Source organism: Ursus americanus, chromosome 2 (genome assembly GCF_024610735.1).
Source record: "Ursus americanus isolate L20-20 chromosome 2, mUrsAme1.1.p, whole genome shotgun sequence".
Lineage (NCBI taxonomy): Eukaryota > Metazoa > Chordata > Mammalia > Carnivora > Ursidae > Ursus > Ursus americanus.
The window spans coordinates 7,008,375-7,035,885 of NC_142128.1; the positions used below are offsets into that span (position 1 = coordinate 7,008,375).

Here is a 27,511-nt window from a genome sequence, read left to right on the forward strand (position 1 = left end):
TAGTGAAAAGGACCGACCCGGAAGCGAAATAGAGAGGACTTCCGTTCTTTGTTCTGTCCCGGTGTGTGGGTCTGTGACAGGGTCCAACAGGGCCTGGTCCGTGTCCGGCCCCCCAAATCTCCCGTGCCTGCCCCCAGGGTGAGTCCGGCCGTCCCCGGGGCTCGCGGTGAGACGGAGGCTGTGGCCGCCGGGGAAAGGGGTGGTGTCCGCGCCGCTGCGGCCCGCGGGGTCCCCAGGCCCGCCCGGAGCAGGGTCCCGGGAGGCGACGCTCCCTCCCACGCAGCCGGTCCCCGACTCCGCTTCCCCGGGACCTTCCTCCTCCAAACGGGGCCCTGCCAGGAGGGGAGGAAGGGGCTCCGGTTCTGGGCTTGTGACTTGGCCCAGCTCGAGCACTTAAAAGTTCCAGTATGGCTGTAAACGGGCCCCTCTCTTTAGAACAGCTCATGACAGCTCCCCTAACTTCTTAATTCTCCCAAACGCTTTTATTTGGTGTTAACACAGTTATTCGCGCCAGTGGCCGGAGAGGTCTCTTCGTACTTTGCCGGGCCTGAGATCTGAGGAGGGGGAGTTCAACGAAGTGTTCGCAGTTGGAACTAGGTCGGGGGTGGGGGGTGTGCGCAAACTTAGATTCCGGGAATAAGCCTGCTGGCGCTCAGTAAATCGAGTCTCTTACGGGGAATGGTACAGCTGTGTCTGGCTCCCGCTTTCAGTTGTGTTAGATCCCTGATTTGATCCGCTTTTGAAGTGGGATTGAACGCAGATGGATGTTTACGGGCTAAATGGCATTCGTAAACTCCAGGAGAGGATAAGCGGGCTAATGAACCCGAAATATATGAAATAATGAGAGGAGCTAGAGGTATTTATCCTCAAGAAGAGAAGTTTGTGAGCAGTGGGCGTCATTTGGTTTACAAGTGTTTGAGGAACAATTGTGTGGAAGGGGAAGATTCTATTCTTGAAGCTCCATAGGGCAGGGCGCGAGGCCTCTGTAAGGTGAAGGTCCAAGGGGATAGATAGATTTTCGCCTTAGCAACCGAAGATCTCTCTGATTGTGAAGATCTGCAGCAATAGACCGTCTCCGTGCTGAAGTTGAGAGTTTCTTGCAAGTTAGCTGTCAGACCACTGGGAACTTGAGAAGGCATTTCATCCACATGGGTGGGAGGTTGACCGGGAGAACCTTCAGTTGCCTTTCAGCTCTCCAGGGGTGCAACACAGATACCAGTTGTGTCTTAATTCTGTTGATTAGTGTATGTTTTCTTTTTTTCCCCTTATCTCTATCTGAGTAGAAATGAAGTTGACGTGAATATTTTTAACTCCCCCCTCCCCTTAATCATACAGCGCTGGCAGCACCTTAAGTTAGAATTCCCAGGAACTTGCACAGAGGCTTCCAAATTCCTGATAATTGCTACTCTGGTCTTATAGGACTTCACTCCAAAGAAGGAAGGAAAGATTCCAGCAGGTAAAGCTTTCTCTGACTCGTTCTCACTGCCAGGTCATCCTTGTCAATCCCCAGGAGCAGCTTCAGGGAGAGGCGTTGGCAGGGGAGCAGGGAAGGGCCCTGCCTGGACCTGAAGCTGTGGGGGCACAATGGAGATTTTTCTTTCTATGAGAAACATTGTGTACTGATGCAGACACTGGGGACTTGTTCTCAACAATATGCCTTTGAGTTCCAGCTTCGGTTAACCCAGCTGTGAGGAGGGAGGCTTGCTTTTTCTCCTCTGGAGTCAGAACCTCTGAGTTTCCTTTCCAAAGAGAGTCTGGACCAAGAGCTGATTTGTTGGCAGTGTCTGCTTATAAACAGTCCTGGAATCGTCACATTGGTTGATAGGAACAAAGGATGGTTGGCTCTGAGACAGAGTTGGAGGGACCCAGCGAGGAGGGCACTGGTGGCAATAGGGTGTGTCACCTTGATTGCCACTGGGCCTGGCTCACGCCTCATGCAGTGCCTTTCTCTGTGTAAAGGCACTGGTAGTGGGCATTCTGTACCCCCTTGTTGCCCAAACACTAGAGTTCTGTGAACTCGAAAAGGCCCCTCCCCTTTTTATGCTTTATGTGAATGCAACGGTCTATAATGATGAACCTAAATATCTTTCACGTTCTTTTCAGTAGTGCCTTGCAATGTAGTGACACTCAACAGTTTGTCACACGAGCAAATAAATAAAGAGGGGGGTAGACAAAGTCCAGGGGTTTTTTTCTTTGCTCTTGCCTAAGAGTAAGAAAGCTCTGGTGGCTGCTTCGTCTATTCTTGGTCTGTTGATTCCTGTCACAGCGTGCAAGTGTGAAGTAGAAACTTCTACTTGAGATCCAAACCTTAGTCTAGATACTCAACGTTCTGTTTTTTTCACTAGACCCACAGAGAACAGACCTCTCTTGATTGTCATGGCAACTGGGGAATGGGGATGTCAGTAGGGATAAAAATGGAGTAATACGTAATCTTACGTTTTTTAAAAAAAGTGTTGGTCCCTGCGTTAGGGACTTATATTCTGATCCAAGGAAATGTATTAGGAGAAAAGGGAAGTAGAAAGAAGGCTGGCTGCTACCTTCTCCGTGATGGGCCAGGCCTCTAGATCTGGTGAGGCCATTCACCTGCGCCCTGCGGTGACACTGCACGAGGACCACAGAAGGGGCGCCCGTCCCTCCGTAACATCCTGCCTTTGGCTGAGCCTGGAAGCAGACAGCTGTCTTAGAAAGGGGAGGAAGGATTTATCTAACTTAATTACTAGATCTGAGCTATTTGCCCTAGTTCTGGGTGTCAGCTCTTATTTCCCTAGGGTTTTTTAAATGAGAGACTGAGAACTCATGGAAAGTTTCTCTTGATCTCTGCTGTTGGGTGCTGTTTTGTGACCTCTTTTCCTTAAAGGATAACACCTAAATTTAATATAACAGCTAGAAACCTAATAAATTTTTTTTCTTTTACTAGTTCTGATGTTCATGAGGCTTTTTAAAAGAAAACCTGTAAATAGGAGCACCTGGGTGACTCAGTCAGTTAAGCTTCTGACTCTCAATCTCAGCTCAGGTCTTGATCTAAGGGTCGTGAGTTCACGCCCCATATTGGAGCCCAGCATGGAGCCTACTTTGAAATAAATAAGTAAATAAAAAATCTGTAAACAGTTAGCTTTATGCACTATCCCAAGCATTCTTAAAAGTTGATACAATACATACACATTTTGCAAATCTATGTGTAGATACTTTTTCGTTTTATTGCTTTTTACTTTCAGTTGTTGCTTAGTATTTCATTCTGTTAGTATCATTATTTGGCACCAGTGTTCCACGTCTTTTGTTGTTATAAATATCACTCAGTCTGTTGTGGGAGCCAAAGGGGGGATATTGTCTAGGAACAGGGGCCCTTTCTGTGGTGCTCATGGAATCTCATCACAGGGTACGTGTTTAACAGGATCTAGAAGACCTGTCCTGGTTACTAACTGCAAATGCTTCTCTCAGGGGGTTGGGTTTTGTGTGTGTGTTTTGTTGTTGTTGTTGTTGTTGTTTTTTAATAAATCATTGAACCTTGAACTTTGCTTCTGCAGTGCTTGCTCATTCTCATTCAGAACCTGCTCCCTGCTGAGTCTGCCCTAGTAGACCAGAGACCCAGAGCTTCTAGCCCCGCCCATGGAAACTCAGGCTGATTGCGTATCTCAGGAACCTCAGGCCCTGCTTGAGAGTGGTAAGAAATAGGAATTCGTTTATTCTTTTATTCAGGCATTCAGCAGTCGTGCTGCATGTCTCATTCACCGGAAACCAGGCTAACCACTGGAATCCAGATGTGGCTAAGACACAGTCTTTCCCACTCAGTGGCTTACAGCCTAGTGGAAAAGCTGACTGAAGCCAATCATGAACGTACAGCTTGGTAGCCTTTATAGCTGAGGCGTCTGTGAAGGGCCATTGGGACCTCATGCAGGATTAAGGAAACCGTGACAATCACAGAAATCCAGGCGCTTGGTAGCAGCCGACCTCCTAGTGCTATTTTGTGTTCTTCAGGAGCATGCGCTTAGGGGAGGCCCTTGGGAAATCACTTTGTAGGTCACAGGCGAAAGGATGAAGCCACTGAAGTATTTGTATTTTGCTGTCATCGACTGCGCCACCGACTTTGACGCCAGTGGCAGTTGAAAGGGTATGCTTATCAGGAAAGAGCATTTAAGGATCTCTTTGTCCCCGTGGTTGCACGCAGTCTCGTGTCTCTAGGGATTTAGAGTCTCTAAGGGACAGATACGTTAACTTAAGAATGACAGAAGAAAAGATGTGATCAAGCACAGAAACAGGAATCATTTCTAGTGTTTAGATTTGACGCGGGGGTGAAGAGAAGAGTGGGCATTGTGTTGTTCCGCTGGGGGTGGGTGAGGCTGCTGGTTTCCTCTGGTCTAAGAGACCTTTGTGCATGAGTTTGAGTTCAGAGATGTGGAGAGGGTGGAAGGGATGCGAGCAGGAATGTCTGCGTTGCTCGCCAAGCTTGGAAGAAAGGACCAGAAGGTGCTGATCACTAACGGGGACCTGCGCCAGGTTCCCGGAGAGTGCAGTGACTGGACAGGAAGGGACCTGGGGCAGGTGGAGAGCGGGATCAGCAGGGCTTTGGACGGCTCACCTCAAGAGGGAGTGGGTCCTAGGTTGTTCCAGGACCCGGTGAGTTTTCTGTGGGTTGGGAGGCCAGAGAGCAGATGGGTTCACTCATGGACCCTTTTATTGTCCTCCAGCTCTTCCTTCCTCGAAAGTTCCTGCATTTTCCAACAAGGACAGCCTGGGGGATGAGATGTTGGCAGCTGCTCTCCTAAAGGCCAAGTCCCAGGTGAGCTGTGGTTCCCTTTATCCTTCTTCTCTCACTTCCCATTTCACGGAAACGTTTGTGCCATGACTTCATCAGTGCCCTGAGCCGTGATTCCCTCCGTCAGGAACGTGGTCCTTTCCTGCTGAATAGCAGACCCCTCTCTTCCTCGCCATAACCTCCTTTCCCCCACCTCTTAGATACTCCTTATTCATCCTCATCCCCAGTTATTACTTTTGGTACTGCCGGTCCCATCCCTCACCCTGAAATTGCATGCAAGACCATGTTGTTTCAGGAGTTGGTGACGTTTGAGGATGTGGCTGTGTACTTCATCCGGAAGGAGTGGAAGCGTTTGGAGCCTGCTCAGAGGGACCTCTATAGGGATGTGATGCTGGAGAATTACGGGAATGTGTTCTCGCTGGGTAAGGAGTTAACGCTTTCTCAGTGAAACTCCCTTGGCGTTTCTTTGTTTCCTTGTTGGCTAGTGACACTTGAGTCACAAAATGATCAGCTAAGGATTGACGTAGTCTCAGAAAATTCTAACAACAATAATAGTAACTCCTGCTTGTGCAGTAATTGGCAGTTTATAAAGAGCCTTCCTGTACATTCTCTCGTGGGAACCTCCCAGTAACACAGTAATAGAGGTCGCTGGTATTCTTCTTGTGTTCTCGGTGAGGAAAGAGAAGTCAGAGGTCTTCGGTGCTTCACGGATGGTCCTGCAGCCAGTGAGTAGCAGGACTCGAGCCCTGGTCTCTCAGCTCCAGGTCTGCTGCTTTTTTCCATGTGATTCCTAATGTATAATTTAGAGCCTTTTCCAACTGCATTCTGGAACTCCTCCTCCTTCCCTTCTCTGTTGTACCACCTCCCTCCTCAAGGGAACTGTTGTTTTGTTCAGGGCTCGTGCAGCTGCGGCGCCTGCAGAAGTTTCCGCTTGTTTCAGAGAGCAACTGGCGTCTTTAACCTTTAGTTTGTGGACTGTTAATTCCTTGTCTGTCACGCAGTGTCAGTGAGAACATTGTCTGGGCAGTCGGGGGTGTCTCCCTCACTCCCACTGGAGACTCCCTGCACATGCCCTTGCTGGCCCTGCAAATCCTGGGTGCGGAGTTGAGCTCTGGGACCACTCGGTATGAGCAGGATAAACCTTGTCCCATGGGCAGGATTTCCATTTCTGAATTCGGACACGATCTTTGGGCTGCATTGAAAGGAAGAGCTGAGGGCCCTGGGTTTGAAGGGAACTGAGAACGGAAAGTTCCTGAGAGGTGCCTGTTCAGGTGAGGGAGAAACAGCTGTTTGTGTCTCTAACACTCATTGCCTTGTCTTCTTAAAATATTGGCAAACTAAAAATGCTAACTGTCTAGACCCTTTCCACTCATTCTCTCTGCCCAAAGCTCCCTTTGAAAACCCCAAAGCAGTGAAAATAAGGAAGTCAGACAAGAAGATGATTTATGTATCCTCAGATCTTAGCTCAGCCTTTGAGGACTAGGGCCCAGAGGCGGACTGAGCTCCGTCTTTTGCCTGTTTCCATGGGTTTGGCATGTGTGGCCTACGGGTAGGATTGTTCTTTTCACCTGGGGCTGTGGCGGTCACTGTGGCCTCCCCGTGTCACTTCTTCCTGCTCTGCGACCGTTCCCGTCACCTTCTGTGCTTACTTGCTTATGTTTCTTCTCCCCTGTCTTCTGGAAGCCACCATCTCCCCACTTGCATTTCCAGTCTCTGACCTCTGTAAGGATTTTGTCATTTCATTAAACAGCATGTTCTTTCTCCTGGTTTTGGTTCACCACCCCTGCCCGGTCTGTCTTGCTCTGCTCCCATCTCCAGCCTTCTCTATGCTTCCAGCTCTTTTCGCTTTGATTTTGCTTTCTGCCTTTCTCCTTCCTTATTTTGTCGACGCAGCTCTCTCAGCGTGCTTCAGCTGCCCCCGGCCCGGGCAGGTCTGCACGCAGACGAGAGGCATGTGCTTTTAGCCCCGTGAACATCCTTCTTGTAATTATCCTGTCCTCTGGTTTTGATCCTTTCTTCCACAAGGAACAAGTGATGTTTGTATTTTGTATTGTGCCAGATGGTGAGACCAGACCTGAGCATGGTCAAGAAATTTCCGAAGATACAGGATCACATGGGGTGCTGTTGGGAAGATTCCAAAAGGATATTTCTCAGGGTCTTAAATTTGAAGATACCTATGAACAAGAAGTCGGTCTAAAGCGGCAGCTGGGGAACTCCTCTGGAGAAAGATTGAGTAGGAAGATACAAGATTTTGGTCAAGTGACAGATGAGGAAAAGCTAACCCCTGTGGGAGAGAGAAGTAAGAAATACAGTGATTTTGGGAACAGCTTCACTGTGAGTTCTAACCTTATTTCACACCAGAGACTTCCTGTGGGAGACAGACCCCATAAGTGTGATGAATGTAGCAAGAGCTTTAATCGAACTTCAGACCTTATTCAGCACCAGAGAATCCACACTGGGGAGAAACCCTATGAATGTAGCGAGTGTGGGAAGGCCTTCAGCCAGAGCTCCCATCTTATTCAGCATCAGAGGATCCACACTGGAGAGAAACCTTACGAATGTAACGATTGTGGGAAGACGTTCAGCTGCAGCTCTGCCCTCATTCTGCATCGAAGGATCCACACTGGGGAGAAGCCCTATGAATGTAATGAATGTGGGAAAACCTTTAGCTGGAGCTCCACCCTGACTCATCACCAGAGAATCCACACTGGAGAGAAACCGTATGCTTGTAACGAATGTGGGAAGGCCTTCAGTAGGAGCTCCACCCTCATCCATCACCAGAGAATCCACACTGGAGAGAAGCCCTATGAATGTAATGAGTGTGGGAAGGCCTTCAGCCAGAGCTCCCACCTCTATCAGCACCAGAGAATCCACACTGGAGAGAAGCCCTATGAATGTATGGAATGTGGAGGAAAGTTTACCTACAGTTCAGGCCTTATTCAGCATCAAAGAATCCACACGGGGGAGAATCCCTATGAATGTAGCGAGTGTGGGAAAGCATTTAGGTATAGTTCAGCTCTTGTTCGCCATCAGAGAATTCACACTGGAGAGAAGCCTTTGAATGTAATGGGAATGAGCAAAAGTTCGCTCAGAGTCCCTGCTGAACTAAATCTCAGAGAGTCTACCTGAGGGAGAGCCACACGCCTGTTTCCCTCGCTTCCTCTGAGTCTAAAGCGCTCCTGCCTTACTGTATAAGTACGAACATCTTAGACCGTGTCTCTTCCGACTCAAACCCTTCGCTTCAGAGGACGGGGCAAATTGGGGAAGTCATGCTGGCACACCCTCGTGGCGAGCCACCCGGTCAGTTTCCCCAGGAATGACCCAGGAGGCCAGCGGCAGGTTATGTGCTGGGAATACGAGGGAAGCTCTGGGACCAGTCACCTTCCATTTTGGAAGGGAGTTTGCACTAGACCATTTCTCTCACACCAGAGGAGCCTTTCTTTCCAAGGTGGGGAATGGAAGCACAGTAGGAATAAAGTTCCAAGGATTCCTCTAGTTGGAGTCGGTATAGTCCGCACAGAAGGCAGTGGAAGGAATGTTGGGAGTCCTGCTATTAGCTAAGAAGGGGACATGGCGGCTGTGTTTCAAAGTCACTGGTCCTCATCCAGCTTTAAGTTTTGATAAGGAATGTGCTATTTTTTGTTGTTGTTGTTCCATGACTTCATTAATTATGGAAGTTCGGTGCTGAGGGATTTATTATTTTATTGGGGGGGACCCCATGAGGTTTTCTGTGGTAACTATTTTGGGGGGCTCGTGGAGCAGCAAGCCCGTTTCCAAGAGCAGAGAGGCAGTTTTGTTGGAGAACTCCTTGTCCTTCCCATTGTGATAGGTCTCATTGGGAAATCCAGCTGATAATCAGGAAGTCTCCCAGGGAGAGGATCAAAAGCATTGAGCATTGGCCTGCTTCCTATCCTCCTCTCTCCCTGTTCTCTCCCCACTCCTGCGTTGAAAAGTGGTTTAATCCAAACCCCCAGTTGCTAAGAATAGAATGCTTTTAAGGAGCCCACTCAGCTTGCCCTGCTCTCTGTCACCTATGACCTGTGACCTCTGGCCCCAGCAGCCAGACCTCTTGTGACCCCACCTCTGACTTCAGCAGCCACGTATGAATGCAGAGAAAGAGCAAAGCCCAGAGAAGGGAGTGTCTGGCCTGACCTGGGCGCCGGGCTCCTGCTGGGTTAGGGTGGAGCTCCTGAGTTTTCCCAGCTGAAGGGACGGTCCTGCGTTACATTTTCCCAGTCCTGCTCCTGTAGCATCAATGACGTGCACTATTAAACAGAGTAGTTTTTTAGAAGGAGAGATTGCGTGTGTTTTTGTGCAGGAGCCAAATTTCTTTCAATTAAAATAGGAAACCGTGACTATAACTGGAATCTTTAAAATTTAATCTTTAAGATTTTTTTTTTACAGAGAACTATTTTTTTTTCACACGCGTATGACCTCTCACTGTCAAGACTCTGTCGTAGTCCTCTAGATACTGCCACAGACTCTCAGTCACGGACACGGTTGCTCCCACTCATACCCACGCATCGGAGTGCGTGTGCGGCGTGCGTGTGTGGTACGATACTTACGACCAGCAACCCAAACCAGAAAGGTGTTCCTGGGTGTGTGGGGCCCCTGACAAGCGTGTACTTGGGTTTTGGGTCGCAGTGGGCATATGGAGGTTTCCTGTTCGGGCCCTTGGTGGGAGGAGGTTCCAGTCATGGAGAAGATGGGGGAAATGTCTGGAACTGGCCTCTGAACAATCTCGGAGCATATGTTGTGATTGACCACCTAATATGTTTTCGATTTCTTAAAGCTATAATGAAACTCATTCTTCTGGCTCTTCTTTGAGATTCACCACATACGTACAGATTGACTTTGTGTCTCAAAGTGTAGGCCATGAACTATCCATGTTAGAATCACTAGGCTGCTTGTTAGTAATGCAGGTTTCTGAACCCCCAAATCAGACCTATCAAATAATTTAGGTTAGAGCCTAAAAATTTACACTGACAAGGAAGAGCTAGTAATGGAATAGAGAATATTTCTGGAGGGAGATGAGCAAGGTCTTGTAAAGTATTGTGTGTTTTAGAGGAGTTTCCAGGCAGGATCGTTGGAGGGGGGCCTGAGCATGGCCACTGATGTGGAGGTCAGATTGTGCAGCTTGGGGAAAGACCCCTGAACAGGGAAAACTTGTAGGTGAGGGATAGTCACTACACAGGAAGGATCAACCACTTCTCTACCCACAGCTGAACTCCCCCCACCCCACAAAGACTGCATGACTCCCTCCTTCAGAGCATCTCCGTGAGACCTGGGAATGATCTGGACCATTGCATGAAAATTATATTTATTTTTTAGATATCTTTGAAGCTACCATAGCATCTTATTCATCTGGTTTTCCTGATTATTCCTATTTCCCATCATGATTCCTCTTTTCTCAGTCCCTGCATATTCCTGAATGTTGGGTCATGATACCAGTTTGTCTCTTTCTTTACCATTATCCTTGGAACCACTTACTCCTGTGGTCTCAACTAGTATCTATGCAAGTAAGTTTTAAATCTGCACCTGTGGTACTAGTCTCTCCCAAGTTCCAGTCTTGGGTCTTTGGCAGACTGCTGGGCATTTGAACTTGGACCTCTAAAAGTTTCAAGTTAGGTGTTTCAAACCAGATACATCTTTCCCATAAACTGCCGCCTCTCAAAATTTCTGTAAACTCAGGGTCAGACCTTCCGAGTTTTCTTCGGTAATTCTCATCCTACATCTGACCAGCGTCAAGTCCTGGGCAGGTTCAGTAGGCACGGAGTGGAGAGAGATTTTTGTCGGAGGGGAGGGTTTCGGAGTTGAGGTCGTGGGGGAGGTGGGATTTCCATGTGGCGGTAATAATGGTAGCTGACACATGGCCTGTCCTCCGCCTGGCCCTCTTCCAAGTGGGTTTCAGATCTTAAGTCATGTAATCCTCACAGCCAGCTGTGTGTGAGGCGGGTGTCAGTATTAACCCCGTCTGACAGATCACGCCATTGAACTTGCCAGGTGAGACATGACCATGAGATCAGAGAATGGAAGACCCTGGGTTGCTCTACTTGGCTGGAGGCTGGACCCCGCGGCCTGGACGGCTCCCATGTGAGGTGGGGAGGCATGTGTGAAGAGTGACCCTCGCCCAAGCGATCGCCTTGCCCTGTCCCTTAGATTACACAACTTCGTCGTTCCTCTTTGCTTCCGTCGCTGCTAAGCCTAGAGTTCAGGCCCTTACTACTACTCCCCCGGGTTGTGTGAATAGTCTCTTCATGGATTGTTCTTTTTATTTTCTCTCAATCTCCCCAAAGCACAGCACCCATCTTGTCCCTCCTTCAGTGGCTTCTCCCTTCTTACAAGAATAAAATTTGAACTCAGTCGTATAGTCCAGGCTTTCCTCGAGCTGGTCTCTGCATATGTGCACAGCCGTATCCCCGACTGCTCCTCTTCACACTTAGAGGAGCCAGATTTGTGAAAAACCAGTGCTGGTCAGTAGTGAGGGTGGTAAAAATATATTTCATTCAGTATGTTTGCAATAGAGGAAAAGAGACCTCTGTATAGAACTGGGCTCATGTCTGAATATAGCTGCTCAAGTGGGAATTTACAGCCGAGGGGCAAGGTAGGGGTCAGGGGATGGAAAATTTCTAAGAGAGAAAAAAAAAAAAAAAAAAAAAAACCCATGGGGTTAAGAAGGGTTTTGGTTAAACTGACCTAACAGGATTCTTGCTGAAGATGGGCCGGGTGAGCAGATCCCGCCCTGGGGTGACAGTGGAGGATGAGGGACTGTTGGTAAACTGACTTGTCACCGTTCTTGCTAAAACTCGATTTTATGAGCAAATGCGCAGATGGGCCTGGGAGAAGTTTCAGGACCCTGAATTTGGTTTGCTCAAGCAAAAAAGCTTTGTCCCATCAAGTAGCAAGGTGATAACGGGGTCCATCCACACCTACGTCCATGCCCACGAGTTTGTTCACTTGGTGTCCCACGTCCTCCTCGGGCTCCTCACACTCAGCCAATAAGACTCAGACTTCAGGAGGGCCTTAGAAATCATCTGCAGCCTCCTGCTCTGTGCAGAAGCTCCGCGCTGGCCCTGACGGATGTCCGTCCGTCCTGTACTGTTCGGGATGAGAGGCTCCTTGCTGGACCCCGTGGAAAGGCAGGCAGTTCCCTGTTGAGCGTTCTCACTGCCGAAAGTTCATCTGAGCTGAGCTCGGCCTCCCACCAGTAGCTTCCGGTTTCGCCTCTCATCCGTGAAATGAGAGGGACGGGCAAGACTTCCAAGGACGTATCTGTCGTGACAAAAGCCGTTTCATTCCCAACGCTCCTCACGCATTCTGAGTCTTTCTTGACATCCAGCTCGATTCTGAGAACACGTATTATATGATAAGTTTCCTAAGGGAAAACCTTGGTTTTACCTAAACATGTCAGCCGAGAGGAGTATGACCATGGAGTGGTGGTGGGGAAGAAAATCCTAGTATTTTTTTTAAAATAAATTGTTTATGGAGTTTAAATTTTTTATCTCCTTTAAAAAAAAAAAAAAAAAGGAAAGCCCAGTCAGGTGTATTATTTTAAATACGTCAGTAATGAAGAACTGAAGATTTTTAAATGAATGAAAAATTAGATGGGCTAGGGGTGCCTGGCTGGCTCAGTCGGTAGAGCAGTCGACTCTTCATCTCAGGGTCATAGGTTCAAGCCCCACCCTGGGTGTAGAGCTTGCTTTAAAAGAAAAAAAATTACATGGACTACTTTTTACATAAAGATAAGTCTGATCACCGGAGTGGTTTCTTCTCCACAAGCCTATTTTTTGTGTGTGAATTTCCTGCTTTGGTTGCTGACATCATCCACTTCCCAGCCAACCAACCCAGAAACCTGGGAATTGTTCTGGATGCGTTCTCTGCATCTTCCTCCCCCACCCCCGAGCCTCCAGTTGTCAGGCAATATCTAGCCCATCCTCTCTTGCGCACCCTTGACTCCCACGTTGGCCTGGGCTGTCCTCAACTCGTTCTGGGACTCTGGCCCCAGCCTTCCAGACGTCTCTCTGCTTCCAGAGCCTTGCTCCTCAATCCATTCTTCATACCTCTGCATGAGCTCTCCCTCTAAAATGCCAAGTGTGTGACAGCACCGCCCACCTTCCAGTGGCCCCTTCTCATTCCTTAGGCCAGTGACCAAATTCTTTATGGGGAAGCAGGGCTTCTCATTCCCTAGTCCTTTCTCCTTCCCTGCCCTGCCTCCTAGCACACCTCTTACCCCACCCCCCCCTGCCGCCTCTCCCACATACTTGACACTGGAGCCACACAAAACCACGGTTAGGGTTACGTGGGCGCACATGTGGTTTCATGCCTCTGTGCCTTTGCATATGCTGTCCTGCTTCCTGAACGCCCTCCCCTCCTTGTCCACCTAACTCCTGTTCACCTTTGCAAATCTCCCTGTGAGCGGGACCTTTTCTGTGACACCTTTCCAGGAATCGTGCCCGTCCCCCTCCCCCTGCGCCGCGTTCATTTCCTGCAAGCCGCCTCTGCATCTCGGGTGTACTTGCCTTCTTGTGCTTGCTCATTACTTGTTCATGTATCTGACTCCCTCGCTGTGCTGAGTTCCCCCCTACATTTTCACACTTTTCTACCGCAAATAAGGATTGCTTTCTTAATGAGAAAATGATAAATACTAAGAAAAAGAAACTAGGGGCGCCTGGGTGGCTCAGTTGGTTGAGCGACTGACTCTTGATTTCGGCTCAGGTCATGATCTCAGGGTTGTGAGATTGAGCTCAGGGTCGTGAGACCGAGCCCCACGTCGGGCTCCGCAGTCAGCGGGGAGTCTGCTGGAGATACTGTCTCCCTCTTCCTCTGCCCCTCCCCCCCTCTAAAATAAATAAATCTTTTTTTTTTTTTAAAGATTTTATATATCTATGTGACAGAGAGACAGCCAGAGAGAGAGGGAACACAGCAGGGGAGTGGGAGAGGAAGAAGCAGGCTCCCAGCGGAGGAGACTGATGTGGGGCTCGATCCCATAACGCCAGGATCACGCCCTGAGCCGAAGGCAGACGCTCAACAACTGAGCCACCCAGGCGCCCCCCTAAAATAAATAAATCTTTTAAAAAAAGAAAGAAGTAGCAAGAAGTAACAGCCATTGAACACTTACTATGTGTCAGGCATTGTTCTAAGCACTTTCTATGTTACTTAATTCAATCCTCATCACAATTCAGTGAAGGTAGCTACTATTATTGTCCCCATTTCTATTCCCTTTCTTCAGGAAAGAAGGAAGGAAGGAGGGAGAGGGGGGAGCCCCCAGGCACACGGTGAGTGGCGCAGTGAGGTACGAAGGCATTTGGAGCCTCCAGCCAGGGCTTCATCTCCTTATCACTCTCCCCAGACCACCAGAGGGAACCCCCCCACACCCTCCCGTGAGGCCCCTCTCCTCCCACCAGTCCCTAGAGCTCTTCACTGGCAGTTCCATGAGTCCTGGAGGGGCTACAGCGAAGCCTGGTTCCTGCACCGAAGGGGACTCTGGGCCCCTGGGAGACAGGAAGCCTGTATGGACAATAAGAGACAGAATGAGACACCAGCAGAGTTAACGCGATTAAGTAACTTGCCTGATGTCACAGAGTTAATACGTGGTGGAGCAGGGATTCGGCCCCAGTCAGCCTGGCCCTAGAGCCCGGGCTCTTAATGACACCACGGCAGTGTCTCTACAAGTGAAGTGGGGGAACTAAAAAAAAAAGTTCGCTTGTGTTCTGCGTGGGGAGATGCGAGGCCCATAGCGGTCACAAAAGGCTTCATTGAGGAAATGACATTAAATTGAAATCGTGGACAGGTAAAATAGAACCATTTCTCTTTTCATCCCAAACATGTGACCTCTTTCCCTCAAGATTCTATCATAGTCCTCTAGAATTCCTCTGTGTGGTACGATGCTTAAGACTGTGGGCAGGTAGGAGTCATTAAGACAAAACTGTTGAGCCAGAAACATGCACGACCCCTGCCACCCCTCCCCTTGCTGTCGGCTTCATTGCAGTGTGGACACCAGGATGAAAAGTACAGTGAGAAGGAACTTAAGATCATCTCTTCTGTAGGGAGAACCTGATGCACCATCAGAATCATAAACAGTAACTAATGACCCCCCCAAAAATGCTTTTCAAGCTACTTACATCACCTGTCTTGTACCTGAATTGAAATTGAAAATATAATTTCTTAGTAATTCTCAACTGCTCTAATTACACCAGAGAAACCTGACCGCAGCAGCGCGGGATTCGTCATGCCTCTCACATGTTCAGGAACGGTCATGGTGCCTTGTCATGGATTTCCATCACCTACCCCATGAGCGGGCATCAAGGGCCTGTGAGCTCACCAGCGCCCCCAGGACCCGCCATGCAGCATCTTCTCTCATGAGCGTGTCACTTACTCTCCACCATCCTGCCTTTGCTGATGCTGTTCCCTCTTTTTGCAGTGTCCTTCCCTCCCTCTCTGATTGCTACAACCCTAGCATGTCAATATGGGGGGGGCGGGGGGAGCATTCTAAGTGGGAGGAACAGCAGCTGGGCTGGGCTCCTGGAGAGGAATGTGCTTGTCACATTCCAGGACCAGCGAGGGCAATACGATCTAGGAAGGGCTCTGCATTCTGAAAGTCAGATCATCAGATGTGAGGGGGTTTTCTCATACAGAATCCTTGATCCTTAATCCAGTTGAAATTCTGATAGAAAATTTGGCTATCCTTAATACCCACAAGGGTAACTGGTGGTATGAATCTTTGCATGTCAAGCCATATCTGACCCCCACAGGCAGCCTCTACTAAAAAGCAGCACGTGGGGCACCTGGGTGGCTCAGTTGCTTAAGTGACCAGCTCTTGACTTCAGCTCAGCTCATGATCTCAGGGTCATGAGATTGAGCCCTGCGTTGGGCTCTGCACTCAGTGTGGAGTGTGCTGGAGATTCTCTCCCTCTGTCCCTCTCCTCCCCCTCTTCCTCTGCCCCTTACTCCCCCCAATTGAGCGCACTCTCTCAAATAAATAAATAAAATCTTAAAAAAAAAAAAAAGCAGCCTGTGTGGACATCCAGGGTCCAGGGTTCTCCTCAGCATGAATCCCTCACTGCTCCACCAAGGTTCTCCTATTGACAAAGGCTCTGTATGCCTTATGCTCCCTTAATTGCTTGTTTGTTTGGGTTTATTTGTGCATGTGTTTTTATTTATTTTTATTATTATTATTTTTTAAAGATTTATTATTTATTTGACAGAGAGCACAAGCAGGGGGGATGGCAGGCAGAAGGAGAAGCAGGCTCCCTACTGAGCAGGGAGCCTGATGTGGGGCTCGATCCCAGGACGCTGGGATCATGACCTGAGCCGAAGGCAACCGCTTAATCCGCTGAGCCACCCAGGTGCCCCTGTGCATGTGTTTTTAAATACCAACTGTATTACAGTCCATACACCACACAATTTACCCATTTGAAGCACACAGTTCGGTGGGTTTCAGTCTTCAGAGTCGTGCAGCATCGCCATAATCACTTTGAGAACATTTTCGTCACCCCCAAAAAGAGACCCCATACCCTTTGGCAGTCACTCCCGTAATTCCCTCAGCCCCTGGCAACTACCAGTCTACTGTCTGTGTCTCTGGATTTGCCTATTCTGGACATTTCACGGGAATGGGATCGCCACGGCACAGTATGTGGCCTATTGTGTCCGGCTTCTTTCACTTCTCACGATGACGTCGGGCTTCGTTCGTGTATGTTGCCGCTTGAATCTGCGCTTCATCCTTTTTAAGAGCCGAATAGCGCTCCATTGTGTGCGTTCCCCAGTCTGTTCAGTCTTTCATCTGTTGGGGGGCATTCGGGTTGTTGCCACATTTGGGCTGTTAGGAATAATGTGCGGTGACCGTTGTGTACCACTTTTTCTCTGGACGTATGTTTTCATTTCTCTTGGGTATATATACTCAGGATAGGAATTTCTGGGTCAAATGCTTCCTTTTGAGGGAATGCCAGTCTTCCCAAGTGGTCGTCCCATTTACATGCTCACCAGCAGGAAGTCACAGGCTTCTGATTTCTCTGTATCCTCAACGGCACTTGTCACTATCCTTTTTATTATAGCAGCTCTGCTGGGTCCGAAGTCTCATTGTGGTTTGGTTTGCATTTCTCTGATGGCTATGATGGTGAGCCTCTTTCCACTTGCTTATCATCCATTTGTATATCTTTTTTTTCCCTAAGGATTTTATTTATTTATTTGAAAGAGAAAGCACAAGCGGGGGGAGTAAGGGGCAGAGGAAGAGGAAGAAGCAGACTCCCTGCTTAGCGGGGAGCCCAACTTGGGGCTCGATCCCAGGGCCCTGAGATCATGACCTGAGCCAAAGGCAGATGCTTAACCGACTGAGCCACCCAGGTGGCCCCATTTGTGTATTTCATTTTGGTGAAATGTCTATTCAGACCCTTGGCCTATCTTTCAGTTGGTTGGCTTTTTATTATTGAGTTATAGGCTATGTTCTAGGTATAAGCCTTATCAAATATGCCTGATTTACAAAAATTTTCTACCATTCTACAGCTTCTCCTTTTACTCTCTTAACGGTGTCCTTTGAAGCTGGAAATGTTTTATTTTGGTGATGTCCAGTTTGTCCACTTGTCTTTCGGTTCCTTACGCTCTGGGTGTATTAGTTAGGATTCTCCAGAAAGAGGGTACAGAGAGATACAGAAGGGGAGATTTATCATGGGAATTGGCTCAGGCAGTTGCGGAGGCCGAGCTCTGCCCTGACGTTCCACTTGCAGGCTCTAGAACCAGGAAAGCTCACGGTATAATTCAGTCCGGGTCCAAAGAGCTGGTGTAATTCCCGGAGTCTAAAGGCCTGAGAAGCAAGGACAGCCCTGATGGCAGAGGGCAGAGGGCAGAGGCTGGGTGGGGGTGAGGGGAGAGAGGGAGAGAGAGAATGCACCTGTTCTCTGCCTTTTTGTTCCGTTGAGGCCCTCAACCGTCGAGATGATGCCGGCTCACGTTGGTGAGGGCAGATCTTCTTTACTGAGTCTATTCGAATGCCAATCCTTCCGTAACCACCCTCACAGACACACCCAGAAACAATGTCTCACCTGCTCTCTGGGCATCCCTTAGCCCAGGCACATTGCCACGTAAAATTCACCACCCCGGTGTCCTATCTGAGGAACTGTTGCTGCTGGGAGTGTAAAATGGTGCGGCCATCCTGGGAACGTGTGGCCGCTCTGTAGGGTTCCATGAACCTATACAGGTGCTAAAATTCATAGAACTGGAAAACAGAAGAAAAACTCACTGCATAGTCATTAAAAAGTTTTGTTCTTCAAAGATTTTATGTATTCATGAGAGACAGGAAGAGAGAGAGAGAGGCAGAAGCAGAGGGAGAAGCAGGCTCCCCGCTGAGCAGGGAGCCTGACGGGCCTGGATCCCAGGGCCCCTGGATCACGACCTGAGCTGGAGGCAGACCCTTAACCAACTGAGCCACCCAGGCGTCCTCATTTTAAAACATTTAAAAATTTAAAGTAACTACTTCATGGATTGTTGAGTAGACAAAGTCATGTATGTCCAGTGGGGACAGTGCACTTGGTGTGCTCCCGAGGTTCACGGGCAGGTTGGTTTGGTGAGACAGGAAGCACGTCCTATGGGAAAGAGGGGGCTGGCAGGCAGGGAAGATGCCTTGGGAAGCCCTGGGAGGGGCCGATCAGAGGGGTACCGAGCCGGTGACGGGGACCTGCGTCCTGCCCGACCCAGAGAGGGCCTCCCAAGCCCTGCTTGGCGGCGACCATTAGACCTGCACGCTAGGGGAGCGCAGGGACAGCCGCGACAGCCCCTCCCCTGCCAGACCGGCCTCCAGACCCACGGGGTGGGGGGTGGGGGCGGTGTGTGGGGGTGTGTGGCCCTCCCCAGCAACCTCTGTCCCAGCAGTGCAGGACTCGCGCCTCTAGCTGCCTCTGACCCCGCGGGGCACAGCCGGGTTTCTGGGTCTGAGGACACCCCCCATCCCGCTCAGGTAGGATCAGGCCGTTGGGGGCGGGGCCTGTAATGCTCAGGTTCCTTACACACCCCCACCCCCATCCGAGGGTGATTTCAATGCCCCCGTGGAAGTTGGAAAGCCACAGTGTGCTCGCTTTCCCGGTCTGTTAATCCAGTCCTTTCCCTGCTGCTGGCACGTTAGAACATGCACCCCTTTGTAGAGGTTTCCTGACCCCCAGCGACTGGTACTCCCTCTCTAAGGCCGTCACCTTATGGCCAGACAAGCTGGCTTCAGTGCCGGCACTGGTCAGAGAAGAGAGGCTGGTCGAGGCTGATGGGGCCCGCTGGGGAGAATGGCAGGTTTTTCCAGTCCCCTAACCACTGAAGTGAACTCACCAAAGCGGGAAGAATGGCTCTGCCGGCCAACGCGGAGTCCCCTCCCAGGAGATGAGGTTGCAGGGTGGAGAAGCGCGGGGTTTGCTGATCGCTGGCTGGAGAGGGTCTGCGGGCCAGCCGTGTGGGGGAAGGAGGGCAGGTGGCCCAGGAGAGGGCGCCCCCAGGAGAATGCTGGGAGACCCTGGTTAGGGTCAGATCTTGAAAGGCCTTTCATGGCAAGCTGAGGACTGGCTCACTTTCTCCCAGGGTAGCAGGAAGTCAAAGGAGGCTTATAAGCAAGTCGATTCTGTGAAAAACACGAGGGTCCTTGGCTGTCGCTGAGCACCAAGATACAACGGGCCCGACAGCAAAGCCACTGGGGTGTGAGGCTGTGCAGGTGCAGTGTGGGAGTGGGAGCCCCCTTCCACCCCAGGAGGGACAAGCGGGGAGAATCACACTTGGTTTGGCCGACACACTCGGAGAGCATGGGGGCTGGGAGGCAGCGGAGGCGGGCAGGTGCGCGTGGAAAACGGGGAAGGGCTAGGCCAGGGAAGGGACGGGGTCAGCGGCCAGGAGGGGAAGCTGCTGAGGGACTGGTTTGGGCCTGTGGTCAGGTTGTCGGGAGGTAAAGGCCTGACCAGAGAGGGAGCTGCCAGCCCCAGGGGCGGGAATGTTCAGAGAGGCTGAAGCCTCACGTGAAAGGTTGCACATTCATTATTGTTCAGTTAATATTTACTGAGCACCTGCCGGGGGCAGCAGGGAATCCAACAGTCCTGGAGCCTCTGTTCAAACGGGGCCAGAAATAGCAGGTCAGCAAAGAGCAGGGGCTGAAGCAGGAGAAAGGTTAAAGAGGTTAGGGGATGTGGTGGCTTCCTGTGTCAGCCTGGCCAGATGACAGTCCCCAGACATTCAGTCGCACTAATGGAGGTGTAGCCACGACGTGTAGTTTGTCCCTGTGGTCAGAGCTCTCAGTGTGATCATCCTTGGTAATCTGGGTGGGACTGATGAATCCATTGAAAGGCTCAGAGCAGAGCTCCTCTCTCAGAAGAAATTGCGCCTGTGAGCAGTGGTTTTGGCTTGAACCGGAGTTTGGCCTGCCCTTCCTGACGGCCTGCTGTATGGATTTCAGACTTGCCCAGCCAGCCCCCTGCGATCACTAAGCCACTCCATCGCAGGAAAGCTCTTGGTCTGTGTGTCTCCTCTGACTGACGTGGGGCGGGGGGGTGTCATGTACCCACTGGCAGCCACCGTCGGGGGTTTGACCTGTTCCCTGAGTGAACCTGAGCCACAGGAGGGCTTCAGCAGGGTGGCCATGGTCTGTGGTCTGACCCCCATTGACAAGGGCTCCCTCTGACGCCAAGGAGTCGTGGTGGAGAGCAGCAAAGAAAAGTCGGGATTAGGAATGAAATATGTGTCCTGAACATGGGCTGTTCCTTTGTTACTTAGTTGTGACTGGAAAGGCAACAGAGACTCGGTGTATTTACTGAGTTATTTATTTTGAGTGAATAGCATAATGAACTCAAAATGTGATCAAGTCCTTGTGGAACTGAGACCCTTTTTTTTAAAGGTAGGCTCCACACCCAACATGGGGCTCAAACTCACAACCCTGAGATCAAGGGTCACGTGCTCTACCCACCGAGCCAGCCAGGCACCCTGGAACTGACACAGACTTTTATCCGATCAGATCCTTGACTTCATGGCCATTGCCCGTCAAGCCATTTCCTACTTGTCTTGACTTCACAGACTGTTCTCGAGATGCTATCTTACCAGAAACCTAGACAGATTCTTTGACGGGCAGCTTCACCACCACGGAGACTCGTTGTTCGGAGATGGTCCGTGTCTGCAGTGAGCCAACACAATGGGTTCGAGAGTCAGATATTCTTAGCTGTGTCCCTTGACTTGCCGTGAGTGACCCTTTGGCAAATGACTCACCTTCTCTAAGCCTCAGTTGTCACTTCTGTGAACAGGAGTTACTTGGTAAGAGTTTTGTGAGGCTTACAAGCCAGCATGCGGCCAAGAGCTTGCCTAGAGGCTGCTGGGAGTGTGTGCTCAGGACACGTTACTAACCATTCATATCAATAGAAGGTTCTACCAGGAGCAATTCATGGCTTAGAGAGACCCCAGACAGGTCCTGTGGTGTCTTTCTAGACAGAACGGACACGCCTCACGTCATTTTTAAAGAGCATTTATAGACTCTTTCAGATTAATCTCATCTGTTGTAAGAGGAAGTCCCAGTTTTGATACTTTTGAGCCACCATAAGGCATCGTCTGTCTTTAACATACTCTAAATTTCCTCCAAAGGTAGACTCCACTGTTGCAGAATGAGTCAAACATCTGTTAGCCCTTTTTTTGTAAAAAAAAAAAAAAAAAAAAAAAAAAAAAGATCTGGGGCACCTGGTGGCTCAGTCAGCTAAAGCACCTGGGATCATGATCTGAGTCGGAGGCAGAAGGTTAACCGACTGAGCCACCCAGGCGCCCCTGGGGCAATTTAAAAAATTGTGGTAAAATATACTTCACATAAATTTTACTATTTTTCTGTGTACAGTTCAGTGTCCTGAAGTCCACTCGCGGTGTTGGAGTCTTTTTGGCACACCAAACTCACCAGGTTTCCTGAAGTACGAGTTCGGGTGACCGACCACGCCTCCCGTTTCTGGACAGCTGCAGCCCGCCCTGGCGCGGGGTTCCTAACCCGTATGACAGCTAGACTGCATGTGAGAGGGAATCCGACCTGGGCCTGGAGGCTATCTCAGGGGTTCCCCTAGGTGAACTCTCAGGTGCTCGGCAAGGTCCATCTTTTCTTTTTTTCTTTGTAAGATTTATTTATTTTACAGAGAGAGCATGTGTGCGTGCTCGGTGAGAGAGACAGAATCTCCCTCTGCTTGAACACGACCTGGGGGAAGGGGATACTTTTCTCTCTCTCTTGTGGAGTTTTTCTGCTGTTTCTAAACAGCTCGTGGATTTAGAATACTTACCAAGTCTTCCGTACGTATCTGCTGCTTCACGGTCACCCCCTCCTGGAGGACTCAGCTGATTCCTGGTTGTCAGTTTTTGGTCTAAGATAACAGGAAGTAGAAAAGGCAAATGCCATTAATCTCTGTGGTAAAGGAAAGAAACATTCCACCAAAAGTCTAGAATGGTTTACACGACTCTGAGATAAATGGGCAGGCAGCCTGGGCACTGGAGGCAGACAGAGCCTCAGTGAGAATTCTAGCTCCACCACTGAATTTCTCGGGGGCCCCGAATCTGTTTCCTCACGTGTGAAATAGGGGTATACACGACGCCTAGTTCACAGATTCTTCTGGGTACAGAATGTACGTGAAAGCCTCAAGCACTGCACCTGACATCCTAAGTCGCCGTATTAATTCAGTGAACAGTAGCTGGTGTCATCTCCCAGAAGCACTTGTTGGGATGGGGCGCCTGGCTGGTTCAGTCGGTGGAGCGGGCGACTCTTGATCCCAGGGTTGTGAGTTCGAGCTCCAGTTGGGTGGAGAGATTACTTAAAAATAAATAAAAACAACAACAAGAAGCACTTGCTAAGGACATTCTCCTTCACACAGAGGTCAGTGTGGGTTTCTGGCAGCTGCCAAGAAGAGGAAGAGGAGAGTTTAAGAAGAATGGCCCTGGGTCCCGCACTCATAATCAGGGTCACTTCCGTGCTCTTCATGCTTCCGTCCTCTTCCAGCGGCATCTCCCCCAGGAAGATATTTCACCTCCAGCCATGGCCTGTCTTACTTACCCCTGCCCCCACAGCCAACTGGTAAACCACATTTTGTCACTACCTGTGGTCTCTGGGTGACAGAGGGATGCCATCAGCACGTTGGAAGCAGTCACCATTTGGAGAAGTGGAGAAGGGCCCAATTTGATAGATGAGGAAAAAGAATTGGAGAATAAGCTTCATCTCCTACCTCAAAAATAGATCTGCCATTATTCAAGGTACGCTACCATAGTAGGTTACATACGGCCGCCCAAAGGTGTCAAGCCCTAATCCCTGGAACTTGTAAATGTTATTTTATTTGGAAGAAGGATCTTTATAGAGCTACTTAAGTTAAGGAATTTGAGATGAGATCAGCCTTCTATTTTTAGCTGTGGGGAAACTGAACCCAGAGCTCCTGTGCTTGATCCCGTTGAGGTGTCGCTTCTCCGTCCCACGAACTAGGAAGATATTCATAGAAGAAATGAAGGCCCAGAGGACTGTTGGCCATGTCAGCTCGGGAGGAGAATCCCCGGTGACTGGAAGGAGCTCAGCGGGGACAGACGTCTCCAATAACCGAACCTCTCTCATGTATCTCTATTTCACCCTAAGAACAGAAATCAAAGAACTAAAAAGAACCCTCAGTTTTTTAGGTATTCTAAATTCCTCTTTTTATTTTTATTTTATTTTTTTTAAAGATTTTATTTATTTATTCGACAGAGATAGAGACAGCCAGCGAGAGAGGGAACACAAGCAGGGGGAGTGGGAGAGGAAGAAGCAGGCTCCCAGCGGAGGAGCCTGATGTGGGACTCGATCCCGTAACGCTGGGATCACGCCCTGAGCCGAAGGCAGACGCTTAACCGCTGTGCCACCCAGGCGCCCCTAAATTCCTCTTTTTAAAGATTTTTATTTGACAGAGACACAGCGAGAGAGGGAGCACAAGCAGGGGGAGTGGGAGAGGGAGAAGCAGGCTTCCCGCTGAGCAGCGAGCCCGACATCGTCGGGCTCGATCCCAGGACCCTGAGCCGAAGGCAGACACTTAACCACTGAGCCACCCAGGCGCCCCTCGGTATTACAAATTCTGTACCGGGAATGGCGTCCAGGGAAGACTGAGGATCTACCCAAGGCTAACATTCTGGTTGGCAGGAGGACAGTGCTGCTGGGGTGTGAGGGGGATGAAAGCTCGCATCGCAGGTGGCCCTTTGATGTGCAAAACGAGGCTCTGGCGTCTGCTCATTGTGCTTTAATACCTTCTGCTGGATTCCACAGAGCACAGAAGTAGCTCTTAGGCCTGTTGACATTTGTAAATGATTCTTCAGACAAATCAAGGTAATCCACTAAGGTTTGCAGAAAAATTGGTTAATTTCCAATGAATTGCCTTCTGAAGAGGAGCAAGACCTGAGTCACGTTCCTCTCGGCTCCTAAATGAGGCTCTTTAGCGCCAGCAAACCCTCTTCACAGCACATGCTTCCCTGCGCGGTGCCAGCCTGGCCAGGAGGCCAACCCTGCTACTATGGGTCACGCGCCCGCCACTGAAACGGACTCCGAATAAAAGATGAGACCTGCTCTTGGATCAAGCCGTGTGAGACATCATCATATAGTATTGACATTCCTCAAAAACCTTTAAAGGAAGTATTGTTTTGTTTAACTCAATTCTCATATTTTTTAAAAGATTTCATTTGTTTGCCAGAGAGAGAGAGTGAGCACAAGCAGGGGGAGCGGCAGGCAGAGGGAGAAGCAGGCTCCCCAGACCCCTGGGGTCACGACCTAAGCCGAAGGCAAGCACTCAACGACTAAGTCACCCAGGTGTCCCTCTCATATGTTTAAATTAGGAAAGTCCATTTAATCTAAAACTGATTTTTGGTTTCTGCAGTTTCCCCAACTTTATTATGTGCATTCACTGAATTGCATGTTGCTGCATTTCACCTTGCGGTCCCTGGCAGCTGGGTCACCCCCGTGCCCAGCTCCCCACCCTCACTGCCAGCCACACTGGGGCGGAGCAGGAACCAGGTGCTGCAGCTGGGTGCTGAGCGCAGCCCAGGGGACACTCAGGCCACTGGCTTGTGCGGCACTGGCCTAAGGCGACTGTCTGGACACCCTGCCTGGCATAAAGGAGCAATGTCTGTCCTACGACCACCTGTGATGGCCCCCTCCAGGCCCATATTAATGGAAATGAGTGGTCTTGTTGCTCGGCTGGGACCGGACAGACCACCTTTCGGCAGTGCCCCCGTCAGCTGCAGGTCGCTGAAGCCCTGTCTCAGGCGCCGGCCTCCCATCTATTCCTGTAACACACAACCTAGTCATCCGTGGGCAGTCCCCGTCTTGTAGGTATTACAAATTCTCCACCCAGACCATCACAACCACCATCACACACGCACGCACACACCTGCACACGCATACCCCAATACCACTAACCCATACACACACACACACACACACACACACACACCCCTGCTCACCGTCCGGGAGGATGGGCTGAGAGAGGATAAGGTGTTCCCTCTTCATTTAGGCCAAGAGGTGGTCAGAAGAGGACAATCTATAAAGTAACCATCATTAATTTCCTACCTGATTAAGGCTCTGTGAGCCTCCACCCGGGAGTTAGAGTCTAGAACACGAGAGCGAGCAGTGTCCGGGCATTGCAGGAACTAGCAGACCGAGCCGATCCCAGTGCCCTGAGAGTCAAAAAATCATTCTCTCTTCGGATCCTCCGTGCCCCTCGTCCTGGGCACTGCATCGCTTGCCAGGCGCTCTTGCTTCTACCTCTGCGAGATCTCCATGCCAACCTCCTGCTCCCACCGCTCACCCCTCTCCCTTGCAGCCGTGGAGCCCGCTAGGCCCTTGGGTGCTGAGACCAGAAGCCCGTTCTCCCCAACCCTGACCCTGACCCTGACCCTTGCCGGGCCTGCTGCTTCACAGAGAAATCAAAGCTCTCTGATCTGATTTACCTCAACTTCCTGACCTCTGACCTAACCCACAAGGGACGCACGTCCCTCTCATCTCCTGATCTGCGGTCGTAGAGGAGGAAACTTACCCGTGGTTGCAGGGGACACCTTGCAGGGGCCAGTCAGCTGCAGGCAGGCCTGGGGAGATGACAAGTGCCCGGGGCAGGGCCAGGTGTGGCCACGGGGAGACGACCTGTGGGAGAAGGAGGGCAACTCCCTCCGCCGAAAAGAAGCAGCAAGGCTCTGGGCTCCAGCGCAGCGAGGTCTGCACGCAGAGCCCTCACGGGGCACGCCCGCGCGGAGGCTGTGGCTGTTTATCCAAAGGTGAAAAATTTGGGGCGCCTGGGTGGCTCCGTCGGTTAAGCAGCCGACTCTTGATTATTGACTCAGGTCATGATCTCAGGGTAGTGGGTTGAGACCAGCATGGTGCCTCCTTAAGATTCTCTCTCTCCCTCTGCCCCCCCATCCCCGCCCCCACCACCCCTGCTCACTCTCCCCTGCTCTAAAAAAAAAAAAGAAAAAGAAAAGGACAAAAATTATTTGCACAAAGGCCACGTGAATTTTTGCCACAGCTGAAAATACTGCCTGTCGAGTGAGTTGGGCTCGCCTGCCAGCCCACCCTCTGCACCCACAGCCCAGCTGAGGCCATCAATGGGAACCACTGTGGGTGTGAGTGTAGTTCCTCCATTCCTCTAGCCTTCGAGAAACCTTCAGTACAGACAAGGTGTGGCCGAGCCCGAGCTGTGCCTCCGGAGGTAGCCTGCGGTCCCGTGTGCAAGCTCATGGGTGAGCAGGGGGGGCTCGTGCTCGGACCCACAAGGGAGAAAGCTGGGCCAGTTTGCTTAGACAGCGGCTGTGGACGGCAGTCCCACGAGCCCCGGCTCTGACTTGGATCCTGCCTTTGAATTCTGCGATCTCTCTGCGCCCTGCACCGCCCTCCTTTCCCCACTTGGCGCTTCTCCCCGGAGTTAGTCTGGAGTGGCTCTGGCTCCATTGTAAGCACCATAAAGCCCTGGGTCCCAGCACCGGCCACTCCCCTGGACCGCGAACCTCCAATTCCTGGCAGCAAGCCCTCAGCACGGTGACTCCCCAGAGCAAGTGCCTGGTAAAGGGGCCCCAAAAGGTGAGGACTGAGAGACCTCTCTTACTCCATGGCTTGTGCAGCTCTTGGTTTAAAGGGGAAAGAGAACTATGGAATCATGCATCCATTTCCAATAACAACTAAAAACTAGCTGGAGTATCGGCCTCATTCAGTTCGGATTCTGGGGGGGGTCCCCAGTCAATGCTCCCATCCATAGCGCCGCAGAAGCACAGCCAGACGTCCTGCCTGTCCCTCTCCACAGCTTCAGCCTGCTCTGTCTCCACGTGGCTGGGGCTCCCCGGTGCTCAGATCCATCTCTTGGGTCCTGCACTGGGATGTTGGGCAGGAGGGGCAGGGCGAGGAGAAGAAACTGGCCTAGTGCTGGGGGTGCCTGCCTGAGGCCGGAGTGGAGGAGGGCCCTTGCTCCTGGGCTGGCCTTGGGACAAGCACGGGGTCTTGCCCTCAGGACCCGGCTCCTACAGGCCAGCGGCCCTCTCCACCGTGTGTCACTCGGTGAACCAAATGGGTTAGAGCTCTTTTTTCCCCTCTACATCCACGGTGCCGGCCTGAGCGGAAGCCGTAAAGATGGGGCAGCTTCCAGGTCGTTTATCCTGTAGGGTTGGGGCAGCTGCCTGAGGTAAGACAGCTGAGGAACGTGGTCGAATCCCAGGTGCGTGAGCAGTGTTATTCCCAAAGCCACGCTTGGAGTGTGGTTTGTGGCAGCTGGGAGCCGCCCCCCCCCCATCCTCATCAGGCCTGTG

At 50.7% G+C, this 27,511-nt stretch overlaps 1 protein-coding gene across 4 annotated transcripts; it reads left to right on the forward strand.

The window, feature by feature from the left end:
- ZNF3 (zinc finger protein 3) lies at positions 1 to 11,347 on the forward strand. Of its 4 annotated transcripts, none has more exons than XM_087867598.1 (6): positions 1 to 138; positions 1,336 to 1,456; positions 3,525 to 3,661; positions 4,686 to 4,777; positions 5,049 to 5,175; positions 6,813 to 11,347. In XM_087867598.1, exons 3-6 carry the CDS (start codon positions 3,607 to 3,609, stop codon positions 7,880 to 7,882), a joined length of 1,344 nt encoding a protein of 447 aa, XP_087723724.1. In that variant the 5' UTR covers positions 1 to 138; positions 1,336 to 1,456; positions 3,525 to 3,606; the 3' UTR covers positions 7,883 to 11,347. The 4 variants fall into 4 exon arrangements, with proteins under 4 accessions (XP_087723724.1, XP_087723730.1, XP_087723734.1 ...); XM_087867604.1 differs by having other exon boundaries at positions 16 to 138; positions 1,420 to 1,456; XM_087867608.1 differs by lacking the exon at positions 1,336 to 1,456 and having other exon boundaries at positions 16 to 138.
- The last annotated feature ends 16,164 nt before the right edge of the window (positions 11,348 to 27,511 follow it).